The sequence below is a fragment of the Branchiostoma lanceolatum genome, chromosome 2, assembly GCF_035083965.1.
Source record: "Branchiostoma lanceolatum isolate klBraLanc5 chromosome 2, klBraLanc5.hap2, whole genome shotgun sequence".
NCBI classification, from domain to species: domain Eukaryota; kingdom Metazoa; phylum Chordata; class Leptocardii; order Amphioxiformes; family Branchiostomatidae; genus Branchiostoma; species Branchiostoma lanceolatum.
In genome coordinates this window covers 19,103,573-19,124,608 of record NC_089723.1, presented here as the reverse complement: position 1 = coordinate 19,124,608, position 21,036 = coordinate 19,103,573, and the positions used below count along the sequence as shown (strand labels likewise).

At 42.1% G+C, this 21,036-nt stretch overlaps 1 protein-coding gene across 2 annotated transcripts; it reads left to right on the top strand.

Moving 5' to 3' along the window:
• The first annotated feature begins 3,254 nt into the window (after positions 1 to 3,254).
• On the top strand, positions 3,255 to 21,008 carry LOC136427739 (uncharacterized). Of its 2 annotated transcripts, none has more exons than XM_066416855.1 (22): positions 3,255 to 3,441; positions 7,332 to 7,409; positions 8,052 to 8,212; positions 8,727 to 8,874; positions 9,223 to 9,318; positions 9,619 to 9,837; positions 10,284 to 10,392; positions 10,590 to 10,789; positions 11,181 to 11,317; positions 12,249 to 12,405; positions 12,774 to 12,991; positions 13,403 to 13,603; positions 14,001 to 14,109; positions 14,475 to 14,613; positions 14,866 to 15,005; positions 15,254 to 15,354; positions 15,640 to 15,808; positions 16,173 to 16,352; positions 16,581 to 16,742; positions 17,388 to 17,528; positions 18,500 to 18,655; positions 19,020 to 21,008. In XM_066416855.1, the coding sequence occupies exons 2-22, from the start codon at positions 7,340 to 7,342 to the stop codon at positions 19,232 to 19,234; spliced, it is 3,228 nt and encodes a 1,075-aa protein (XP_066272952.1). In that variant the 5' UTR covers positions 3,255 to 3,441; positions 7,332 to 7,339; the 3' UTR covers positions 19,235 to 21,008. The 2 variants fall into 2 exon arrangements, with proteins under 2 accessions (XP_066272952.1, XP_066272951.1); XM_066416854.1 differs by having other exon boundaries at positions 8,028 to 8,212.
• The last annotated feature ends 28 nt before the right edge of the window (positions 21,009 to 21,036 follow it).

The following is a 21,036-nucleotide window of genomic DNA, read 5'->3' as shown; positions in this document are numbered from 1 at the left end:
CGAACAGAATTTAAAGAATCCTTGTTGCTCTGTGTGTTTAGTCATTTGTTCAACCTTCAAATGAAGGCAACCTTTTCAGTTTGCACACCTTTTTTTTCTTCGCACGCTCGCCTCAGTTTTGGGGTGCCTGGGATGTAATCCATATCATCAAATCAGCATGGCCTAGTAGAAAAGCTGAATCCCCTTATGACCGGTACCATATAAGTTCGAAGCTCATAAACCACTCGTCAGTCCACGTTGTTACATAGTTTTAGCCCAATGAAAAACAATATCCATTGAACTTTTTTTGATACACTATCGGCGACCTAACTCGGACCACCGTCCGCAGGTGTTAACCTCTTCTCATTGTGATTAATGACTCGCGGGTCACCATCTTGCAATTGTGTATTGTCTAACAGCTGCGTACGGGGGCCTACAGGTATATCCATTCGTTGACAACATTTGCACGCGTTATTTAACAGCACTACCCTCGGGCCACTGAGGACGATCGCGAGGGTCCATTCACTACTCTCCAAGCAGAGGTTGGTGGGGAAGATTGTGACCTTTTTATCATATGCTCCGGGTTTTTTTTGTTGTTGGAGAGCCTACAAAAAACGGGGCATATGATAAAAAGGTCACAATCTTCCCCACCAACCTCTGCTTGGAGAGTACATTCAGCGAGAGGCATTAAACTGAGCCCGTGCGCTTGCGCCCGATAGTTCACCAACAGAAATAACGACTATAAGGACCGGGTCTATTTGAACTCTACCACTAGGGTGATGATTTGTTGAACCGTTGAAGAGAACAACGCATGCTATCAGCGGGGCCACCCAAACCAAGGGAAGAAGTCAGAAGAGATAATCCTTGGTGGGGTCGGGGGATGAGGGCATGTTCCCCGGGGAAGTTTTGAAATCTTGACTCTCCGAAACGCTATTTCCTGCACTTAAAGGAGAAAAGATTGCCGGTACAATATGCTATGTTTGATAACACCGATACTAGTGAAAACAAACACAAAGATTTCGGCTTGATTTTGTGGGGACTAGTAAACAAACTAACGTCGACTCATGCGATATACCCGAGGTCAGCGACTTGGTGAAAATAATTGCATGCCCCAAGCAACAATCTGTTCAGCTGATAAGATGTTCATTATGCAAACCAACCAACCGGACAATCCTTCAAGAGTTTTCTCACAATTCAGGATGCCTCACACGTGTTTTGTTCCGTAAAAAACAACAAGCCCTGCTTAATTCTTTCTAATCCGCGCTCTTCGGCAGACAGATAAGTTGGTAAAGACTTATTATGTCTCCATACGTTTACTAACAATGAAACTGCTTTGTGTGATGTGTAAGTTGGTTATCGATTTCCATCTTTCTGTTAGAATCCTGGCATATTTTGTGACACTTAATTTTGCAACTATTGCCATGGTATACGTATCTTAGTACACATGTAAACATGTTATCTCTTATATATGCTACAGTGGAAGGAAATACTGATGCTGCTGTTATTTTCCTGTCTATCCAGTATTCTTAACTTATCAATGATTGTGTAGGTTTTTTTTTTGTAAAGAAATAGCATGACCGTTGTCATTGCATTGTCGCGGTCTCTTGTCGATTGATGTTGACCACGATGCAAACAAGTCGTACCGTAGTTTTCAAGCAGAGGTTTCGGGGTGGTGGGGGGAGGGGGATCAAGAGTGGCCATGATATGTATCGTCTAGATCTGCCTCTTCTCACCCAACCCCCGGACCAGAACCTCTGGTAGCTGTACATTTACGTATCTTTCTTACTCACGGGAAGGAATACATTAGCACAGTTATTGGTGCGTTGTGCAGAAATACTAGTTCAACAGGACGAACACCTGGTATGGATGTCACTACAAACCACACGGTAAGACTGGGTGGGTCTTGTGTGACGCCATATCTCAAGAATTCAATGAGGGGAGGTAAATATTTTGTAAAGGGGTGTCCGAAAATTTGGGAGACGCGAAGAGAGCAACAGAAATTAGAATGTTCTAATGCTGGCCACTGAAAGTGTAGCAGAAGAAGGTCATTTATGACCCTCCCTCCCGAATTTATGTAATTAGAAAGTTTATTGCCAGTTCTTGCCCGGGGACTAATTGCAAGTACATGTAATATGAAAGAACGGACAGACAATGGGAACAATATAGCATGTGAGTACTACTCTAGTCTGAATACTGACACTAAATTCCAACTTATATAGTGGGATAATCGTCAATAACGCTGTTGAATGAGCCGGTGTCGCTTCAACAAAGGAGTGATTTAACCTTGAGTTGTACGTCACTTCAAATTTACGGGCGAGGTTGAAAAGAAAAGGACTAGTGACTCATCCGGAGCCTTGGACCCCGGGCTGCGTGTACCCGACAGGAAGGCCAAGGTCAGCCGATTATGTCGTCCCCGAAATGAGGACACCAACAAGCATTTTCAAAATCAGCAGATATCGTTTTATTGTTGTTATCATTTCACAAGGCCAAGGAAGTTCAATCCTCCTGTTGATAATGCTAGGTAGTAGGTACAAAACGGTGTCTGTGGCACTTGAGGTTCTAAAGAGAGAATAAAGCAGTAGTTGGTGTTCCAGCATACAACGCCCACGCTAATTTTAATATTAGAGTGCCATAATTGATACAAAGTCGATCACACCTTGACCTGAGGTGGTCACAGATACGTAACGTTATACAGCTTAAAGTGTTTGACCTTGGCAAAGCATGACAAGAGAGACTACACACGAGACTCATGTTTCACACTTTCAATAAAAAAAATCTGTTACCGGTGTTTCAAAGCGTTCTGTCCATGTTGTAACGTTACCTTACAGTCAGACGGAGTTCACTACGACCTTGCGCAGAGGATCAGTGTATGCGTAAATAATTCATCAACAACGCTCTTACGTCACACTGGGCCTGGCATATCCAACCGGCGACAATAGGCTTCACGTCACTAACGACATGGACAAGTTTAAAAAAACTTATCTTCTTTTTACCCAGCTAGAGATAGATAAATGACGCTTGAACAACAAAAAAGGCACTTATAACGTACCCCATTAACATTAACATTAACATAACATGGGCACATCACTAGTATGTGGATACGTAACAAAATAGATAGAGTATTAAAACGATGTTAAGAAGTTCATATGTGATATCCACACAGTGTACAGCAACAGCATCAACACAAATGAATGTAAAACGCGATATTCTTTGATAACGCCCATGTTGTGTGAATGTAAAAGGTCATATGACAACACAGTCTGTAATTTTGTACCTGGGTGCATCAATACAAAAGGGTTGTCCACAAACACAGACGCTCCCGACACTTTCCCTTCTCAGGGGGCGAGCTCTAAATCTCACGGGACAGACTTTCCCTGGTGCTGATGTGTCTAAATAACTCAACACTTGAGGTTTAAGAGATCCTGTAGACAGTTAGAAGGCCCGGGATACCGTCAGACGCAGGTGAGTCCGAACACCTTCATAGACCTCTGTTTATGGCGGTCTTTTTAGCGAGAGTGTTATGGCGGTTTTTTAGCGGTGGGCGTAAACCGGTTTGGGACATATCCCACCGTGTAGTTTTCTGAGACAGTCTTGCCGTCATGAAAGCAAAGTCTGCCCCGGTAAGCATGGCGTGTGTTTGCATTGCATGGCTCACTCTCAGACCTGAGACACACGTATGGTTATCCTTGACTACTACTGCCTCCGGTCTCGCTGTGTTTTCTGATGAGTCTGTGTAACCGTTGCACTCGAGTAAACTCAATGATAACGCTTCCATTGTTCAAAACGTATCGGCAATGACTTTCATATCAAGCTTACAAAATGAATGCTTTGTACCAATATGTCACTCGTCTTAACCAGATCACACATAGGGGGGAAGTTGATATTCTTAGATGTAAACATTATTCAAATATTGAGATATTTTTGAAGACAACAGATCAGACCTTGTCTCCGCCCCAAGGCAGACCTTATCGAGACTTAAGTACATGCCGCTCGCAGCCATGCTACGCCCACTTTTCATTACACAAAATGCAGAAGCTACCTTCTTGCTGTAGCTTAGGCTGTATTTGTACGTCTCTAACAAGTAAAAACGTGCATAGATGTTGAACTGCAGTCAAATAAACTAAATTAGCAAGTGTTTCTGCGTGTAAAGGAATCTCCACAGTTGGCAATTGCAATCGCCCCCCCCCCCACATGTTCCAATTGGAATCCCATGTATGGTTCCCCGGTGACCTGTGATTAGTGTAAGATTTCCCTTTTTGTTGTGCTTGATGAGCAGACCTTGTAAAACTGATAATAAAAGAAGCTGGTCCAACAATAACGCTATTGTGGCATTAATTTCACACATACTGTAAGATTTCTGCTAGAGGCAAAAATGGTTTGGGACACCTAGCGTCCAAAATTATATGCTATTGACAGGCAAAAGACACAAACATGTCATTTTCAACAAATAAAATGTATACAAGAATGTCCACCAACATACTACGCATTCTGTAGTTAAAAGTAAACTGGCAGTCCCCATATGGGACGGGGGTGGGAGCGGAGCAAACATTTCATGCGGTGTAAATGTTTGCGAATATAAGACTAAACTATAAAGAAAGTAACTTTCGGGGGCGTTTTAATATACACTTTTACAGCATTTACAGAAAATGGTAATTGAAGAGTCTAGCTATTCTTTATTTATTTACCATGTTGTTTTGGGTCAAATCTTCCGTTTATCCTGCACGTAATTGCAGGGATAGAGAAACGAAGCAGTAAGGAAAAGTCACAACCCTTTGGGTAAATATATATCTATAGATTCGCAATTACCTACTTTTGTGACAATAGTAACTGTAGTCAAAGCGACAGAGGTCGACCGAGAGGAAAAGAGTTGACAGCAAGTTTGCATGTGTTGTTGGAGACATGTGCAGGGAATCAGGGAATGGTGTGGCGTGGAGGATAGTGTGGATTTATTCTTGCCGAAGAAGGCAGCCTCTTCTACTATGCAGTCTAGATCACACTGCATTTACACAGAATACAGTAATTAGACTAAAACACATATTACAACAAAATGCCTACACGTCCATATCTCGGGCAACCTATAATTCCAATGCCTTATCAACCTCGTTCCTCGACAGGAAGCAAATGTTTTATGAACATATCATTACAGTGTCAAGGTTTTATTGTTTTTTCGATAATTCTGTCATCCAAACACAAGGTTATGATGTCACATAAACAGTCTCATCGGAAATGAAGATTACTCAAAAGTGTATTCTCAGATGATTTCACACTCGCGCTAGTCACAATTTTACTCAGTGACAGTCCAGCGACAGAAAGAATGCCTGAAGGGAAATGTAAAGTTTGATTGGTTGATGTTCAACCGTTGCTGTAACGGAATTAACGGGTTTTCAAACGTTCTTCTGGTAAAGTTCAACAAGACCCCGAGGCCCATAATTGTATTCTCTCAAGGACTCCACAAATGCCAAAATCAATGCGACTCTATCGATGATAAGTATACAGATGCTTATCGTAACTACACAAATCACGATTTACCGGCGATAGGTGTTAGATTTTACCAGCAGCCAAATAAGAATTGTTATACGAACAAGACCAACTGCAAACTGTAAGGTCATGTTAATGAAAATGGTTATTGTACTTTCTGAAGAAAAGTAAAAGAAGACAACTGCCTTGCTGATCAGTCTCAATCTGACAGACTCAATAAATAATAGCAATCAATAATCTTTAATTCAATAAGGTCCCTTAATGGCCAATTTTAAAATCTTATAGTTGGAAAAGTATGACGTAAGCCGTTCTGTTTGTAGACATTTTTCATCTTAAAAACACCCGACTAGTAAGATCGTGAACAAACAAGCTTCTTGAATCACGTGTGCCATGTCCTGATTATTCGACCGATCAGCTTACAATATGAAAAATACATAAAAATACAAAATGTTCGAATTGACAGGTTCAAAATTTCGAGGTGTTGTCAGTATGTTCCATTAGTACGTTAGGTTAAAGGTCAAAGTGAGTGTTGCGTGGTCAAACCGGTTTCTGTAACGGAATTAACCGTTGGTAACGCGGGGTTTGCAGGTGAATGAACATCGGTGCATATGACAGCGGATGTTAGCCTGAGATCTAACCAATTATAATTAACGTGTTCCCCTAGCGTACGGATCAGTCGGGGAGCAGTTCAGCCAATACGGCTGGATTCCAGGCTTACTCACTTGTGCATTTGTGTAAAATCTGTCCATTTGCTCAGAATGTGTTCCATTTGGGCCATAGCAAGTATACGTTGGGCAGTGTTTGAATGCCTATTAAAGCAGCTGAAGGCTCTTTGTCCTCGTAGACAGCCTGGGGCGCTTCAAACCACGATTACGCCGTCTACAAACTATTTCATCTCACACCCATGGCAAACAGACCGTGTCTAGTCTCACATCCGATAAGCGTTTGTTTGTTTCAAATGGAGCATCATGAATGCAACGCCAGGCGGTTCTATACAGCTCTTTATAGCATCAACTCTTAAATAGTCGCAAAAAGAAATGTTCCGTAGCGAGGCAGGATATCTTGATCTATGACTTTATATGTTGTGAGTCAACGTGAAATCATTGTTCGTCGTGGATATTTGATTTACTTGTGCTGGACTGTTCACACGCTCCACGCGCACACAAACTCAAGAGTCAAGCATCTGGTAATCATTGACGACTTGACTCTCCCGGTGGCCCATTAAATACGTCGAGCCGTAGAACCAAGTGTGCAATGTGCTGTCACCGTCATGCCCATTTGGGACATCACAACTCTGATCTTCATTGTGTGACCTTAAAAGCACTTACAATGAAATGGAATACGGGTGACAATGTGTTGGTAACTTATATAATGAATGGGAATATTCTGACGTAGTAGAGATATTCAAATAGATTCTAGAGTGCAGAGTGTCAGGGTATAGTCACATACTCGCAAAAATGCTGTACATTTTCATGACTGTAGATATCCATAGTTGTGGTTCATGTTGTTATGTTATGAAAGCCATAACCTTGGGTGTTTCATCACACATGAATAACAAAGAATAAATCGATTGTAGTTAATATTTTATGAGAGTGAGTGAGAAATGAAATGTCCTCTCTGTTTATATTTGCTATATATAGTATCGGCCCCATTAAATCCAACTCACATCATACTAATGCGGAGAGGGAGTCTCAATCATGATGCTCTTTGATATCATTTTGACTTAAACTAAAGTGTACTTCAGAAGTGTCCATTGATTGCAACAACCCTCAATCGTTGGCACGAATTTAGTGCCCTTATGTTATAGTGTTTACCAAGACCAGGTTCACTACCAAAGTAAAACTAATTTATAGGAATTTTCTTATTTTTTTCAGACTAAGCTATGGCGACGGTTGGGCAGATCTTCATAGTTCTTACAATATGCTACTTGGCGAGTGGACAAGACGACGGGTGTAAGTTCTCCTCGCCCCTAAAACTGGTCTTTTAGCTTTGATCTGGGGAAGTTGGTTGATTGGTTGGTGTAAGGTTGGTTGGTGTTTTATTGATGGGTTGTTTGTTTGATGACTGATGACCGACAATAGTTATTGATACGAAAATAGAACGCAAAGTAGTAAAATGTAACGAGTGCATTGATGACAAATATAGATATCACAGCTAAAGCTATTACATCACAGAATCCTGACTATTGCGTGAGCACAGGCAGCTCATAGATTGAAATGTGTACATGAATGTGAAAATGTGCGTATGATCACATGTGTATATCTTTTCTACACAGAGGTCTCATATTTTTTTCTTCTAATTCCCGTGCTTATCATGAATCTAACATTCTAACTAACTGTAATATTTCGGTATTGTTTTTTTAACATCTGTTTAATGTTGGTTTTTCCTTTGTCACTGTATCAACGGGTATTTGTCCCTACAACAAGTATGTCCCTGTACATGTTGTTTTCTTTACTGAAGTGTCCCTTTCCGACTTCGTGGTCCTGGAACTATGTGACTAACATGTCAGTAACCCAGCCTGACCCTTAACCCTCCTCCCCTCTCTGTCTCTCTCTCTCTGTGTCTAGCAGCAACCCGAGGTGGTACCGTTTCAGACACTCTTTCTCCCGATGAAGTCGTATCGCCCAAAGTCACGGTACAGCCATCAACCACCATTATTGACCTGCATCGCAATGAGGCCTCCCGACAACTTAGGTGCGAGGCATCAGGAGAACCAGAGCTCGTGTACACATGGAAGAAGGACGGGCAAGATTTGGTTAGAGACTGATATTCCCGCTTCTTCTTTTTATGATTTTGGGATGGCTTGGGACTGATCTGTTTTGCTTTGATTGTTTGTTCATCTTTTATATTAGTACATGTCCTCCCTAAGGTATAGCAAGAATACCTTAGCACATATAACTTGATAACTAAATTGTGTTGTCTAGGTATGACGAGGGAATAAAGTCTAAAGTGCTCACCCTTGATATCAGTGCATGAAAAAGTCATACAGAAGCGTAGGAAGAATACTTTGGTACATATAAATATATATAGATAACTTGATAGTGTTTTTACTAGCTATGACAATTGAACAAAGTGTCAAACTATGACCAGACGCACTTGTTCACTTTTTGCTGCACATTATGTGTGTGTTTCAATTAAGTATTGCTTTCTTGTTCTGCATGTGGACTTTGTATAACACAAATACGAAGATGATTCGTGAGATATCCTCACCGATTAATTTATCATAAATCATTATAGATGTACTTATGTCGATCTGTGTATTACTTCAGGGTGCCAGGAGCCCTCCCTACGCCTTTGATGGTGGCAACCTGGTGTTGAATAACCCTCAGAAGGACGTGGACACCGGTTCTTACCAGTGCTTAGTCTCCAACGACTATGGAGCAGTGGTCAGCATACCAGCCTCAGTACGGTTCTCCTGTAAGTTAACATTGAGGTTCTCTTATACACTCTAAGAAGGTATCTTTCTGCCTTTCAAACAGCTAAAGATGTAATTCTTCAACCTAAAATCATGCGGCTTAGGTAACGTTAGCAGCACAAAGAAAGAATGCAATCAAACTACAGTAACTGAAAATCTACCAACCATGCAAAGTACGATAGAAATTGGAGGCGAATAATCATAAAACACTATGGGCAATAGCACCGAAGGGCTAGTGTCATAATGTAGTTTGGTTTCACAATTACGTTTTATTGAAGCAAATGCTACATGCTGTATCAGGTCGTTATTAATGAATACAGTCAATAGTTTGGAGATATTTTCTCTTGCAGTTGTAAACGAGTTTCCAGGAACCGAACGTAATCCTACTACAGCCACTACCAACCGGGGTACATCTATGCAGTGTGCTCCACCCGAATCGTACCCAGGTCAGCCTACTGTCGTGTTATTGTCTGTCTGTCTGTCTGTCTGTCTGTCTGTCTGTCTGTCTCTCTCTCTCTCTCTCTCTCTCGCTCTCTCTCTCTCTCTCTCTCTCCCTGTCTCTGTTTCTCCATCTCTCTGTGTGGCTGTCTATAGCCTTCTGTCTCTCTCTCTGTGTCTTTGTTTCTGTGTTACTCTCTAGCTCTGAGTGTCTTTGTGACCATGTCTTTTTGTTTGTCTGTCTGTCCCTGTCTCCCTCTCTCTTTCTTCGAAATGTATTCATTTCAGTTCCTCATCACTGTCCCTAGGAATCCTGTTCCAGTGGGTCAAGGTTGGAGCAGATGAGCCGGCTTTCCAAGTAACAAACCAACGGTGGTATGTATCCAAGAAAACCGGGGACATCTACTTCGCAACTGCCACTGCAGGCGACGCCGGAAACTACCAGTGTGTTGTCCAGGTCTCCACCGATCCAAACGCTCCATTCACTGACTTCAGTCCTCAGATGCAGATGATCGTCAATGATGCAGGTCAGTTAATTTTGATAGCAATTGTTTTGTTCGTCCATTCTATATCTTCTTAGCTCGTGTAATGAGGTCACACTGCTACCAATGGCTGATGAATCCATTGGATCTAATACTATTGACCACAGATGAAAAAGCAAAAATGGGAAAACTTATATTTTGATTCACACATGGGTGTGTTACACATGCACATATTAAATCATGCCACCAGTGACTGTAAAACACATTCTCATACCATTCGTAAGGTAGCTAAGTCTCCCAGAATGGATGTTGTTAATATGTAGCAGAAGATGCCATACGTTCTACTTTGTACAATTGTTACGCAATAGAGTTTGTTGTTAAAATGAGCTGTACATTACAGTTATTGTACATTTCAGTTATGACAGGCAGGGCTTTGAATAATTGTTTCCGAACTATTTTGTAGCACAAACCTTGCTCTCGTTGCCTTTCAGCTGCTGGAGACCCTGCAAATGTAGCAGCTGACTTACAACTGCAGGAGGCTGACCAGGTGGTCGCCGTGCAGGGATCAAGTTTGTTGCTAGAAGGCTTTGCTTATGGAAAGTAAGAATTGGTTTGTGTTGACGTACTTGAATAGGGCCAACCTGTCAGTTCTATTGCCAGAAGCATCTGTAAGATTTAAAAAAGATTGTAATTTTTGTTCTTCAACTTCATAACTTGTCGGTATGCCTACAAAACCGAACGTCTTCTCTAAAGGCAATACTTATAACCAAGTCATTCCTTCGTCATTTTTTCGTTAGTCCGATTCCTGTCTTGGCTTGGACCAAAACGGATGTTAGCGGCAATCCACTCCCCATGCCAACTAAAGTCAAGTATGAGCGGTATAACCGCTTCATCAACATCAGTGATGTACAGCGGGATGACGCTGGGTATTACACCGTCACAGCCACCAACACAGCCGGGCCGCCGGACAGCAAGAGAACCCTGCTCGTCATGGCAGGTCAGTCAGATGATGCTTAACTATACTACTTACTTTACATAATTTGGAAAACAAAACAAAATGATATTGTGAGAAGGTAATAGCGTATGCTAAGTATGACCAGCTAAAAAGAAGAATTGGCGACTTGCGTCTACAGTGTTTGTACTTTGACTAACGTTAGTAGGAAGCCGGTGGCTAAAACACTCCCTGTAGAAATATGTTACTCTGCTCTAAAATCATGGATATTCTGTCAACACTCTAGCCTGAATAAATCACGTTCCCGGCGGCCCGTCCGACTGGCAGGCCCGGGTGGGGACCAATCAGCCCCAGGCAGCAAGAGATCTTGTAACACTGGTTACACGTATTCGCGATTGCGAGAGTCCAACTGTTTGAATTCCATGCACCTTTACAGGCAAACCAGTTATCGTGCAAGGTCTAGAAGAGCAAAGCAAGGACCGCGTCCCGGGTGATAATCAGGTGTTCACTGTCACCTGGGAGAACAGTGGTGACGGCGCGCCGACAACGTGCACGTGGCTGCACGATGGCCAGGTATCTGTCTCGTCTCGAGCTTACTTACATGTTCTTACTTATTGGGCCCAGTTTACACACGCGACTTTGAGTCGACTCTGGACTTTGAAAGTAGAACCCTAGGCCACTCAAGTAGCGTTTTCTAGTAGGAAAACTTCACTTGAACATCCCAAAGTTCCTCACACACAGCCACTGGACGACTCCAAAAAAACGTGTGTGTAAATTGGGCCTTGCTTACTTAGGCCTACCGCCCATTCCTGTGCATAGGCCACGGACCAACAGGTCTCTCCATCTGGTGTGGTCCTGGGCCCTTTTTACCAGTTGCTCCCGCGTGTGTCCAGATGCGTCTGGAGCTGCATGTCGGATATCGTGATCTGGACAGCAGTTGAAATCTGTGGTCTCTCTTTCAATCAATTCAATAAACAATTGACATTTTTCCGTGCATGAGAAGTTGAGCAATGTTGTTTGAGATAGGAAAACTGAAGTTTTGATTATCACAGTGAAGAAATTGCAAGTATTCCACTTCAAGCCACTTGAGTAATATAAACCCATTGCTGTAAACATTGATATGTTATAGGTCGACAAGCGATCTGTCATTTGCAAAAGTAACATCAGCAGTTTTCCTGTTTTTGTTTAAATTGGGTGGAGGTGACCAACTGATAACGTGACAAGAGAACTCCAAGACGAGATCTGACCTTATTACCGGGTTGACGAAGAGACAGAGAATTCGTCTCGAAAGCTCCCCAGAGCAATTTTTTTATGTTGTGTGTAATGATTAAATGTTTGTCAAAAGATATAGTATATAGTTGATGCAAAGGACGACCTTTTTCACAGAATCAATGAAAAACATTTATGATACAGCAGTCGTAAAGGTTAACATCATTGGTGACGGTGATGAACCTCTTTTCTAAATTGCCTGTTTGTTGTGTGTTTGTTTTTCATTTTCAACCAGCCTGTCGTCCTTGATGACCGAAAGACGGTACAGAACACCGCCACGTCGTCCGTTCTTACCATCAACAAACTGCAGAGGGGGGACAAGGGCGCCTATCAGTGCCTGGTAAACAACAAGTATGGCGGCGTTCCGACTGCAGCAGAGCTGAGAGTCGGAGGTGATGGTCAAACGTTGTTAGCGTGGAACCATGTCAAAGCTGATTTGTGGACCTTAAAACCTTTCCGTTTCGTTTTGTTCACTTTAGGATACACACAATGGTCAACATTTGTTATAAACGCCGGTCATTCAGCTTCCAAAACCAGTGCCGTATGCATGTGTTTTTCTCACTGTTACAATGATGATGATGATAATGTTGGTGATGATGATGATGATGATGATGATGATGATGATGATGATGATGATGATGATGATGATGATGATGATGATGATGATGATGATGATGATGATGATGATGATGATGATGATGATGATGATGATGATGATGCCTAGAACTGCCTAGCTGATACTCGAACCCATCTGTTCCAGCTCCTTCCAAAGTTCCTAACATAGTACCTTCGGACAAGGGGGATGACACCCTAACCCTGAACTGGGACGAGCCGAAGACTGTCGACCCGATCACGAACTACAACGTTCTGTACTACCCAACAGACAACCCTGACGACAGGAAGACTGTTGACACGGGTACTGATAGAACTGCGACGCTGACTGGTCTGACACCTAGCCCAGATGCTTACACTTACAAAGTAGGTTGCTTTTTGTTATTTTGCTGCTGGGAAAGTTCTTGAAGATTGCGTTTTGCTGGGCACATAGATACCGTAAGATTAAGAGAAGAAATTGAATGTAGATAATAACCGGCCGTAAAGACAGCATAACGTTCAACATATGTCTTCCACTCCTAGCAATCCGCTATTCTTGCAAGCTGGTATGTTGTCTGTCCTGACCATTCGATAATAACGCTACACAGCAATAATCTGGGCAAGGGAAGTGGGCATACCAATGAAATGATGACATGACGATGAGAATACATCCACGGTGGTCTAAGATAATACATTTTGTAATTGGTTGTTGAGGGAGGAAGCTTAATATACTCTATTGACAAGAATGTTTTATCACTGCAAGAACATGGCTCTGAACGCAATTCTTCCACGTTCTAGGTCCGTGCGGAGACAGCCCATGTCAGGGGACCGTACGGCGAGTTGGTCGGAACACGGACAGGAGGAGACGGAGGGGCGGGCGGAGGAGGAGGAACGGGCGGAGGAACAGCCGGAGGGCAGACTGGAGGAGGTTCTGGTCTGTGGTACCTGGCCTGGCTCATCCCCCTCCTCCTATTGCTTCTACTGTTGCTACTCCTTTGTGTAAGTGTGACGTTAACAATGGGCACTGGTTCTCTTTGAATGACCATATTTAGCGAGAACCCTGTATATAGTAAACGTTGCGGGAGGTTTAACCCGGCCAGCTATAACCTTGTAATTGTATACTCTTTAAAGATAATGTTAAGCATCTAAAATATTGTATGAGATTTTGAAGGGGTGCAACGTTTTAGGTAGTGATGTTTGTCATAGTCAAAAGAAGGATGACAAAAACACTGTTAAGAATCTGAAGGATTTTGCTGGCGTTCTTTCTTGTTACTGTTGTATGTTGATATTGCGAAGGTACTTGCCTCGACACTTGAGACATATTCATGATACGAAATGTTCACTTAATGTGATGGGAAGAGCCTCACCATGAGCATGTTCTACCTTTCTCTTACAGTGCTGTTGTTGCTGTTGGTACTGCGGCCTGTGTGGGAAGTACTGCCCCTGCTGCACCTGCTTCGGGTCGGGGAAAAGTAAAGGCGGCACGAAACCAGGATTCCACAAACGTACGATTTATCATACCAGTTTCAGCGAGAGTCACCTGGTGATCGTACTCTGTGCAACTTCCTTTTGTGTAACTAATGCCCCATACAATCATGGGTTGAGTATGTATTCTCATGGACGAGTCAAAGTCACGATATCGTCAATCTACACGTATCCATTATCATCAGTCTGTGTTGGATTTGCCACGAAACCAATACTGACTAATTTTGGGGGAATCTAGCTCATTTACCAAGGAGAGCGACCGACGGAATTCATTCACAAAATATCTATCTATCCAAAATACGATACAGCATTACCTTATATATAAACGAAGCATGCATACTTTGTGTCAACCTGACTGTGATGATTCGTATTTCCACATGTCCAGCCATGAGTCGGGAGCATCAGGACATGCTGCAGCTGTACCGGACAGACATCGTGGACAACGTGCAGCACCCGGAGAGGATCACGGCCTACCTGGCTTCTACCAACGTGCTTCCCCCCAACATGGTGGCAGCCATATCGAGGTAATACAAACTCTTTCTTGATACTAGAAAAATCTGGAAGTGGAAGTTTGCTATGAATATCTAAAAGCAAAATTAAATTCTATGACAGCTAGTATCTGTCAGACTGCAAATTGTATACAAATTACAACTGGTGGTCCAAATCAGTGTATATTCTCTGTCAGTATTGTCTGGCCCATCACTTCTTAGCAAACGGCGTTTAACTATGCATATCTATCCTTATATGATTAGAATAACATGGGGTTTTGATTACAGGCAGCGTACCCGTGAGGGCCACAGTAAGAAGCTGCTGAATGACATGAAGTTGGGAGGAGACGAGGCATTTGAGGACTACTGCACAGCACTGAGGAAGGAGGAAAAGTTGGGCTGGCTGGCGGACACATTGGAAGGACCAGGTAAACTGTAACTGTCATGAGTAGTTCCAACTCAGTAACATATTGATTCCTTGTAGAGTCTAACATAGAAATTTGATTTTGTAACTCATATACCCCTATTGACGAAAAACGCTCCCATTTGTCCTCTTCAAATGACACTTCAAATAACTTACAAGACCTTTTACTGATCTGACAAATGTCATCATCCCTAGCGCATTTTCTATCAGATGCTTGTCATTCCATAACGTGACGATACTGTGTGCTTCCAGGGCTGTCAGCTGACAAGAAGGAACTGCTGCTGCGCCATGAGGACTATTTGGTGAACAAAATGGACCCGGAATCAACTTGCATGTACCTCCAGAAGAACAAGGTATGTCTCGCCCTACATTGGGAGATAAGATAATGACAGTCGATATTACGACTCGGACGTGCATTAGAACTGTACTTTGGCAATTAGAATTGTACTTTGGCACTCACGTGATTGAATATTATTTCAAAACATTAGCTCAGATTCGAAGAAGGATATAAGCTACCTCCCAATGACAATGCCTCCGATAGTTTATATCCCTGCCCTGCCATGCCCTAGTCAGTTGTTTTAAGTCGTGACATTTCGTTGAACAACATTCATGGGTCTATGTGATGTTGTTCCGAACAGGTGTTCACCAACAACATGGTGGCGCACTGCCTCAGCGCCAACACAACAGAGGAGAAGAACAGGCGGATTCTCCACCTGATGCAGTCCCGCAGCGACGCGGACTACATGGTCTTCTGTGACAGCCTGAGGGCGACCAGCGGCGCCGCCGTTCTCGCCGGTCTCCTGCAAGGTAGCTCAGTGTTAGAGTCATTTGTTGACTGACAAAAGACAGTGGACAACGGCGGTGGACCTCTTCGGCGAGAGCTGAAATGTAGTGAAGTTGTGCATGCTCATCCTTCCCTTGTGTGCTCTTGTCTGTGTATACATTAGTAAAGATCATCCGAATGTGACCAATTCTGTGATGTTGAAAGATTAGAACATACTAGCCTGCATGAAATCGTCATTATGGCAGCCCTATCGCTGGTGAGGCATAGAGCCCTGATCGGTCAGCATATGTATGTGGACATGGACAGTGACAGAGTGTGTTACACAGACTAAGAACATACTACATCCGAAGAAATGACATAAGCTGACCTGCCTTGATACGTCCACAGGCCATGGCGGCGGGAACCAGGTGATTAACATGCCGTCTGAGAAGATGCCGTTGCTGCCGGAGACGGAGGTAGACGCGGTGGATTCCGCCTTCCAGAGCGTGTCGCTGCAACCGGCTGACTCCGCCTTCCACGGCGTGCCAATGGCACAGGTTGGGACGCTCAATGCTAAACAGGTCTCCGGTACGGTCACCTTTATTGTATTTTCTTACTTACCTAGATGCACAATGACAAAGTTAATCAATTCTACTTTCCTAATGGATTGCTCATTTTGTTCATTACCATTAGACGAGTGTATCCAGCACCTAGTTAAGTACAACATCACTTCAATGTGCTTCTCCTGTATTCATTATCTATATCAAAAGAAGGCTTTATCTACCAAACAAGCTGACATTGCCGCCTCCCTTGCAGCCACAAACGCCATGATGCAGAACCAGAGCTACATGAACACTAACATCACTAACGTCACTAACGTGTCTCGTCACGTGACCAACCAGAACGTTGACCTGGTGCAAAGCTCGAGGCCAGCCAAGGACAACCGTGGGTTCTCCAACGCAAAGGGCAGTGGGTTTGGTTAGTCGACACTATCACTTTCAAATGTACACATTTTGTAATCTCCGTTACCGATTGAAATAAGACGTTCCTGGCATTAGGATATGCAACATATAAGATGTCAAACTGTAGTTTTTATGACGACTTAAAACGTTTCTAGCTTTTAAAAACTACAGTTTGGTACCTTATATGTGGCATATCTTAATGTCAGGAACGTCTTACTTCTAACGGTAACGGAGATTACAAAATGTGTACATTTAAATGAGAACGACGTTTATGGTCACCAGAAAGCACTCTTTTTACAACTTCATATGTAGATGTTTTATCGCATCTTTCAATGCGATAGATTTGACGATTCATTTCCAAATACGCTCGGCTCTCAACTAGCACTGGGGAGTTTTCTTGTGTTACTTCTCAGAAGGCTTAAGAGACTGATTCCTTGCCCATCTTCTTTTGGATTTATTTTCTATTCCTTTTAACATTATTTGGATCCACGTGCACAATCAGCTATTTTCAAACAGCTATTTTTCCAGTGGTCCTTTTAGTACATTCCTGTTTTAAAGCTATCGTTCTTCAAATTCAGATCATTTCTCTTCCGATTAACTTGATGGGTCTAATGTCCTCCTTATCATTTTCTCAACATTTCCGAATACCTTCGGTGGTCAGGTACTGGAGGTGTGACTATCGGTGAGGGAATGAATGGACAGGTCCATTACCGAAAACAGCAGGGGGACAACAACTTCCAACAGAACAGCAGCGGCACACTGCCGGGAAACAACCCGGCGGTCATGTCCGTCATGTGGGAATGTACGTAACAATGTACAATGTACTAAGAATAAAAAGACTCTTTTTACACAACCAAGAGATTTATTCCACCGACGTTTCGGTGACCATCTGTCACCTTCTTCAAGGCAATTCTGACTGGCCATGGTCCACATAGTAATGCAGCACGTTTGGGACCGCATAGTTATGTCATCTCCTGTGATTGTACATATGTAAATATTTTGCGTTTGGGAATGCATCTCATTATGTATAAGCAGCAACACCTGTGCTGCATTACTATGTGAACCACTCAGAATCTCTTGGTTGTGTAAAAAGAGTTTTTTTTATTCAGTGACTTACCAAGCTGATGAAACTATTCACGGATGTACTAACATAATTCGACCAGGGTACATAATTCCGCCTCCCTCAAAAGACACGTCAAAACAGATCTCCTACCCAACGTTCCCCAGTATAATACACGCATGTATATCTTAACTGTGCATACCAACTGTGTTGTACCAGAGATCTCTCAAACCTACTGTTTTTCAAAGTGGCGGATCTATGTAAACCGGTGGATTGATATTAATGGAGGTTATCAGTTTGGCACCTGTCTCTTTCATTTTGTCACGTAATATTTCCATTTCCCGCTGAGAAAAGACTGGCACCAATAGTCCTCGATAGAATTTACTGCAAACAGTTGGATATTATAAATGTAGAAAATTCGTCATGAAAATATGAGTGAAATCACAGCGCCATCACTAACCATTGCCGATAGACAAGTTTAAACCATTACAAACGCACACGATGTCGTCATTTATCTAGTTGAAACGTTAAAGGCACCCAGAGCATTTTATGACACTGCCACTGGAAATGCTCTAGTTGCTGAATGATGGTAGGTCGCAGAGTCAAATTACAACTGATTCATGAGATTAAAAACAAGTACAGAAATCCCGAATAATGCCATAGTAGCTTGACGGTAGGAATGTGCCTGAAGTTGATGTTGTGTTTGTACACAGCTGAAGACGTGGTGAGGCTCTCGGAGGGGATGGAGCGGGGTGGACAGGTGTCGGTAGAACAGATGATGAGCCCGAAAGGGTTCGATGACGGGGAGGCAAAAACAACTACAGGTGTTCCCAGAGGACACCCTGTCATCCTAGAGGTCAAGGGCGAAGGTATGTCTCAACCACTCCACCCTATACTAGTTCTTTCATGCATCTTAGATTATATTCGCACCTATAGCTACAACGTCCTGTTGTGTCACAGGAAATAGTATCAGTACACTGCTCGATCATGAAGAATTCGTAACGTTATACGTGTCTTTCATGTCAAGGATCACTTTTTATGTCTTGCTGACCATCAATGTTAATACACTGACAAGCGCAAATAAAATCTGACTTTTGTGCCCCCTTTTTTCAGAAAAGAACGCTTGCATCCCCAATAGATAGGGATTATCTCTTTCCAAACATGTTTCCATCTATAGGCTGCAATAAACGAAAGTGTTCATCATCATTGTCGTTGTGTTCCCCACTTCTGTAGTGGACAATGTCAAATGGCTACACAACGGAAGGACCATGTCGCCCAGTGCGGACTTCGAGATGACGTCTGACGGCTCCAGCCATGTGCTGAAGATCGCCAGTATGTCCCCCTCCAAGGACGGCACCTACACCTGCGAGGGGACCACACCGGAGGGCGGGAGCCTAGCGTGTGACGTCATCATACAGACATTCGACCATAAGAAGACCATCCTTTGAGTACTATTTTCATCCAGCTTTTCATAACATTAGTGATTTTCACCAGAATCGATTGTTATAAATTTTGTAAGACAACTTCACCCGTCAATCCTGTCTACCTTGCTATGAAAGCTGCTAGGCAGCTCTGACCGATGAGGTTGAGTTTACTAGGATGTTTTTCGTTTCTTTATAAACAAACAAAAAATGAGACAAATGAGTCCCACCAAAATGATTTTAGAATCAAAGAAGACAAAAAGATATCAGCTGATGCCAAAATGATTGTGGTTAGAACACGATGAAATACAGTACAAAAAGAACTAAGATGTAAAATGTATTTTTCACAAATGATGTTGTTGGTGTTGTGGTAGTATAGAGCCCGATGTGTAACAAAAATATGACTACTAGCCTAAGGGGACTATTGGACTGTAACTGGGGCTATTGTACCGACAAAAGTATCATGTCAGAAGTTATTGGACAGTGTTTTCTCTGAATGAAATCCAAAACAACTGACAAGTTATATTTTCATCAGACGGTCTTTAGTAAATAATCATGATCAGTGGAATAGAAATAAGATGCACAAAGTTACTTCTAGTTCTATATCTTCAAACTGCGGGTGTCCAGGCAAAAATTTGTGATGATCAAGGTATCAAATTTAACATGATTCTTGAAAAATGACTGATGGGTAACAAGATGGGAAAGTGGTGGCTTTCATCACGTCAATGAAGCAATAGGAGCAAAACAAATATGGTGAAAACTTAATATAATATATCAAACATAAATGGGATTCAGCTGGGTTTCAAACACTTGTAAGTGATAGCAGTTTTTGGTTACCAGCTTATCAATATGAAAAGGGCTGCAATGATAGATAGGTAGTTTTTAAAACTGTATAGAGACGTTCACTGTTCCTAACATTTATGGAGTTAACGATGTTCAAATGTAGGTATACAGGGCAATATCCATAAGTTGCTTGATGTTTGATAATGATAGTAATGTTTTATAATAGGTGAATTTAGATGTGGAGAAATAGTGGGTACTACATTGTTGCATTTCCATTTTTGTAAGACTTTCTGCATTATACTTAATAGCTGCCTATTTCATTCTTCAAGTCAAAGTTTGTTGCAGGATGGTAAAATAGTATTAGACTTATGTATATAGTGATAGTATGCTGCTTCTGCATGGACAGATGTTTGTACTACCTTCTGCATTATAACTGCCAATTTTATTTTTCAAGTCTAAGTTTGTTGCAGGATGGTGCAATAGTACTAGTGTATAGTTTTAGATGCTGCTTTTGTGTGAACAGACGTTTGTGTGAATATCTGTGGCAAGAAGGTTTTGTTGAAAAATAGGTAAAACGTATCTGTAAAAATTGTTAGAATATGATATACTGCAAAACTGATTTTAAAGGGTGCTTTTGTTGTGTTATATCATCACTGAAAAATCACATGTTTGAAATGCTCAGCAATGACAATCATTATGGGTAAAAGACGTGCAAACAGATTTCTACAGGACAGGTTTATAGATAAATGTATTGCTAACCTAGGTAGTATTGCTATTTCTGGTAATGTTGTTTTCTGCATCTCATCTCATAAAGAGAACTGTACCGGGGTAGTGTAGTTCTTGGTGAATCTTCAATGTTGCAATTTGTTACATAATCAAAGCTGTAGATATAAATTCTAAAAAAATATGGGAATTGTTTGAAATGTGCAGATTATTTTTGCTTTTAAAACTTGCTACAAGGGTGGCAGCTGATTGGATGGAATATGTTTAATTCCTGAATAAATCTGTAGTTGTGGTATTTTGTTGTGTGGGGCATGTCTTCACTG

Coding starts and splice junctions, on each gene's coding strand:
- LOC136427739 (XM_066416854.1), top strand. CDS start 7,340: ATGGCGACGGTTGGGCAGATCTTCATAGTTCTTACAATATGCTACTTG. Junction 9,319..9,618: donor TCCACCCGAATCGTACCCAG/GTCAGCCTACTG, acceptor CACTGTCCCTAG/GAATCCTGTTCCAGTGGGTC. Junction 16,743..17,387: donor CGCAAAGGGCAGTGGGTTTG/GTTAGTCGACAC, acceptor TTCGGTGGTCAG/GTACTGGAGGTGTGACTATC.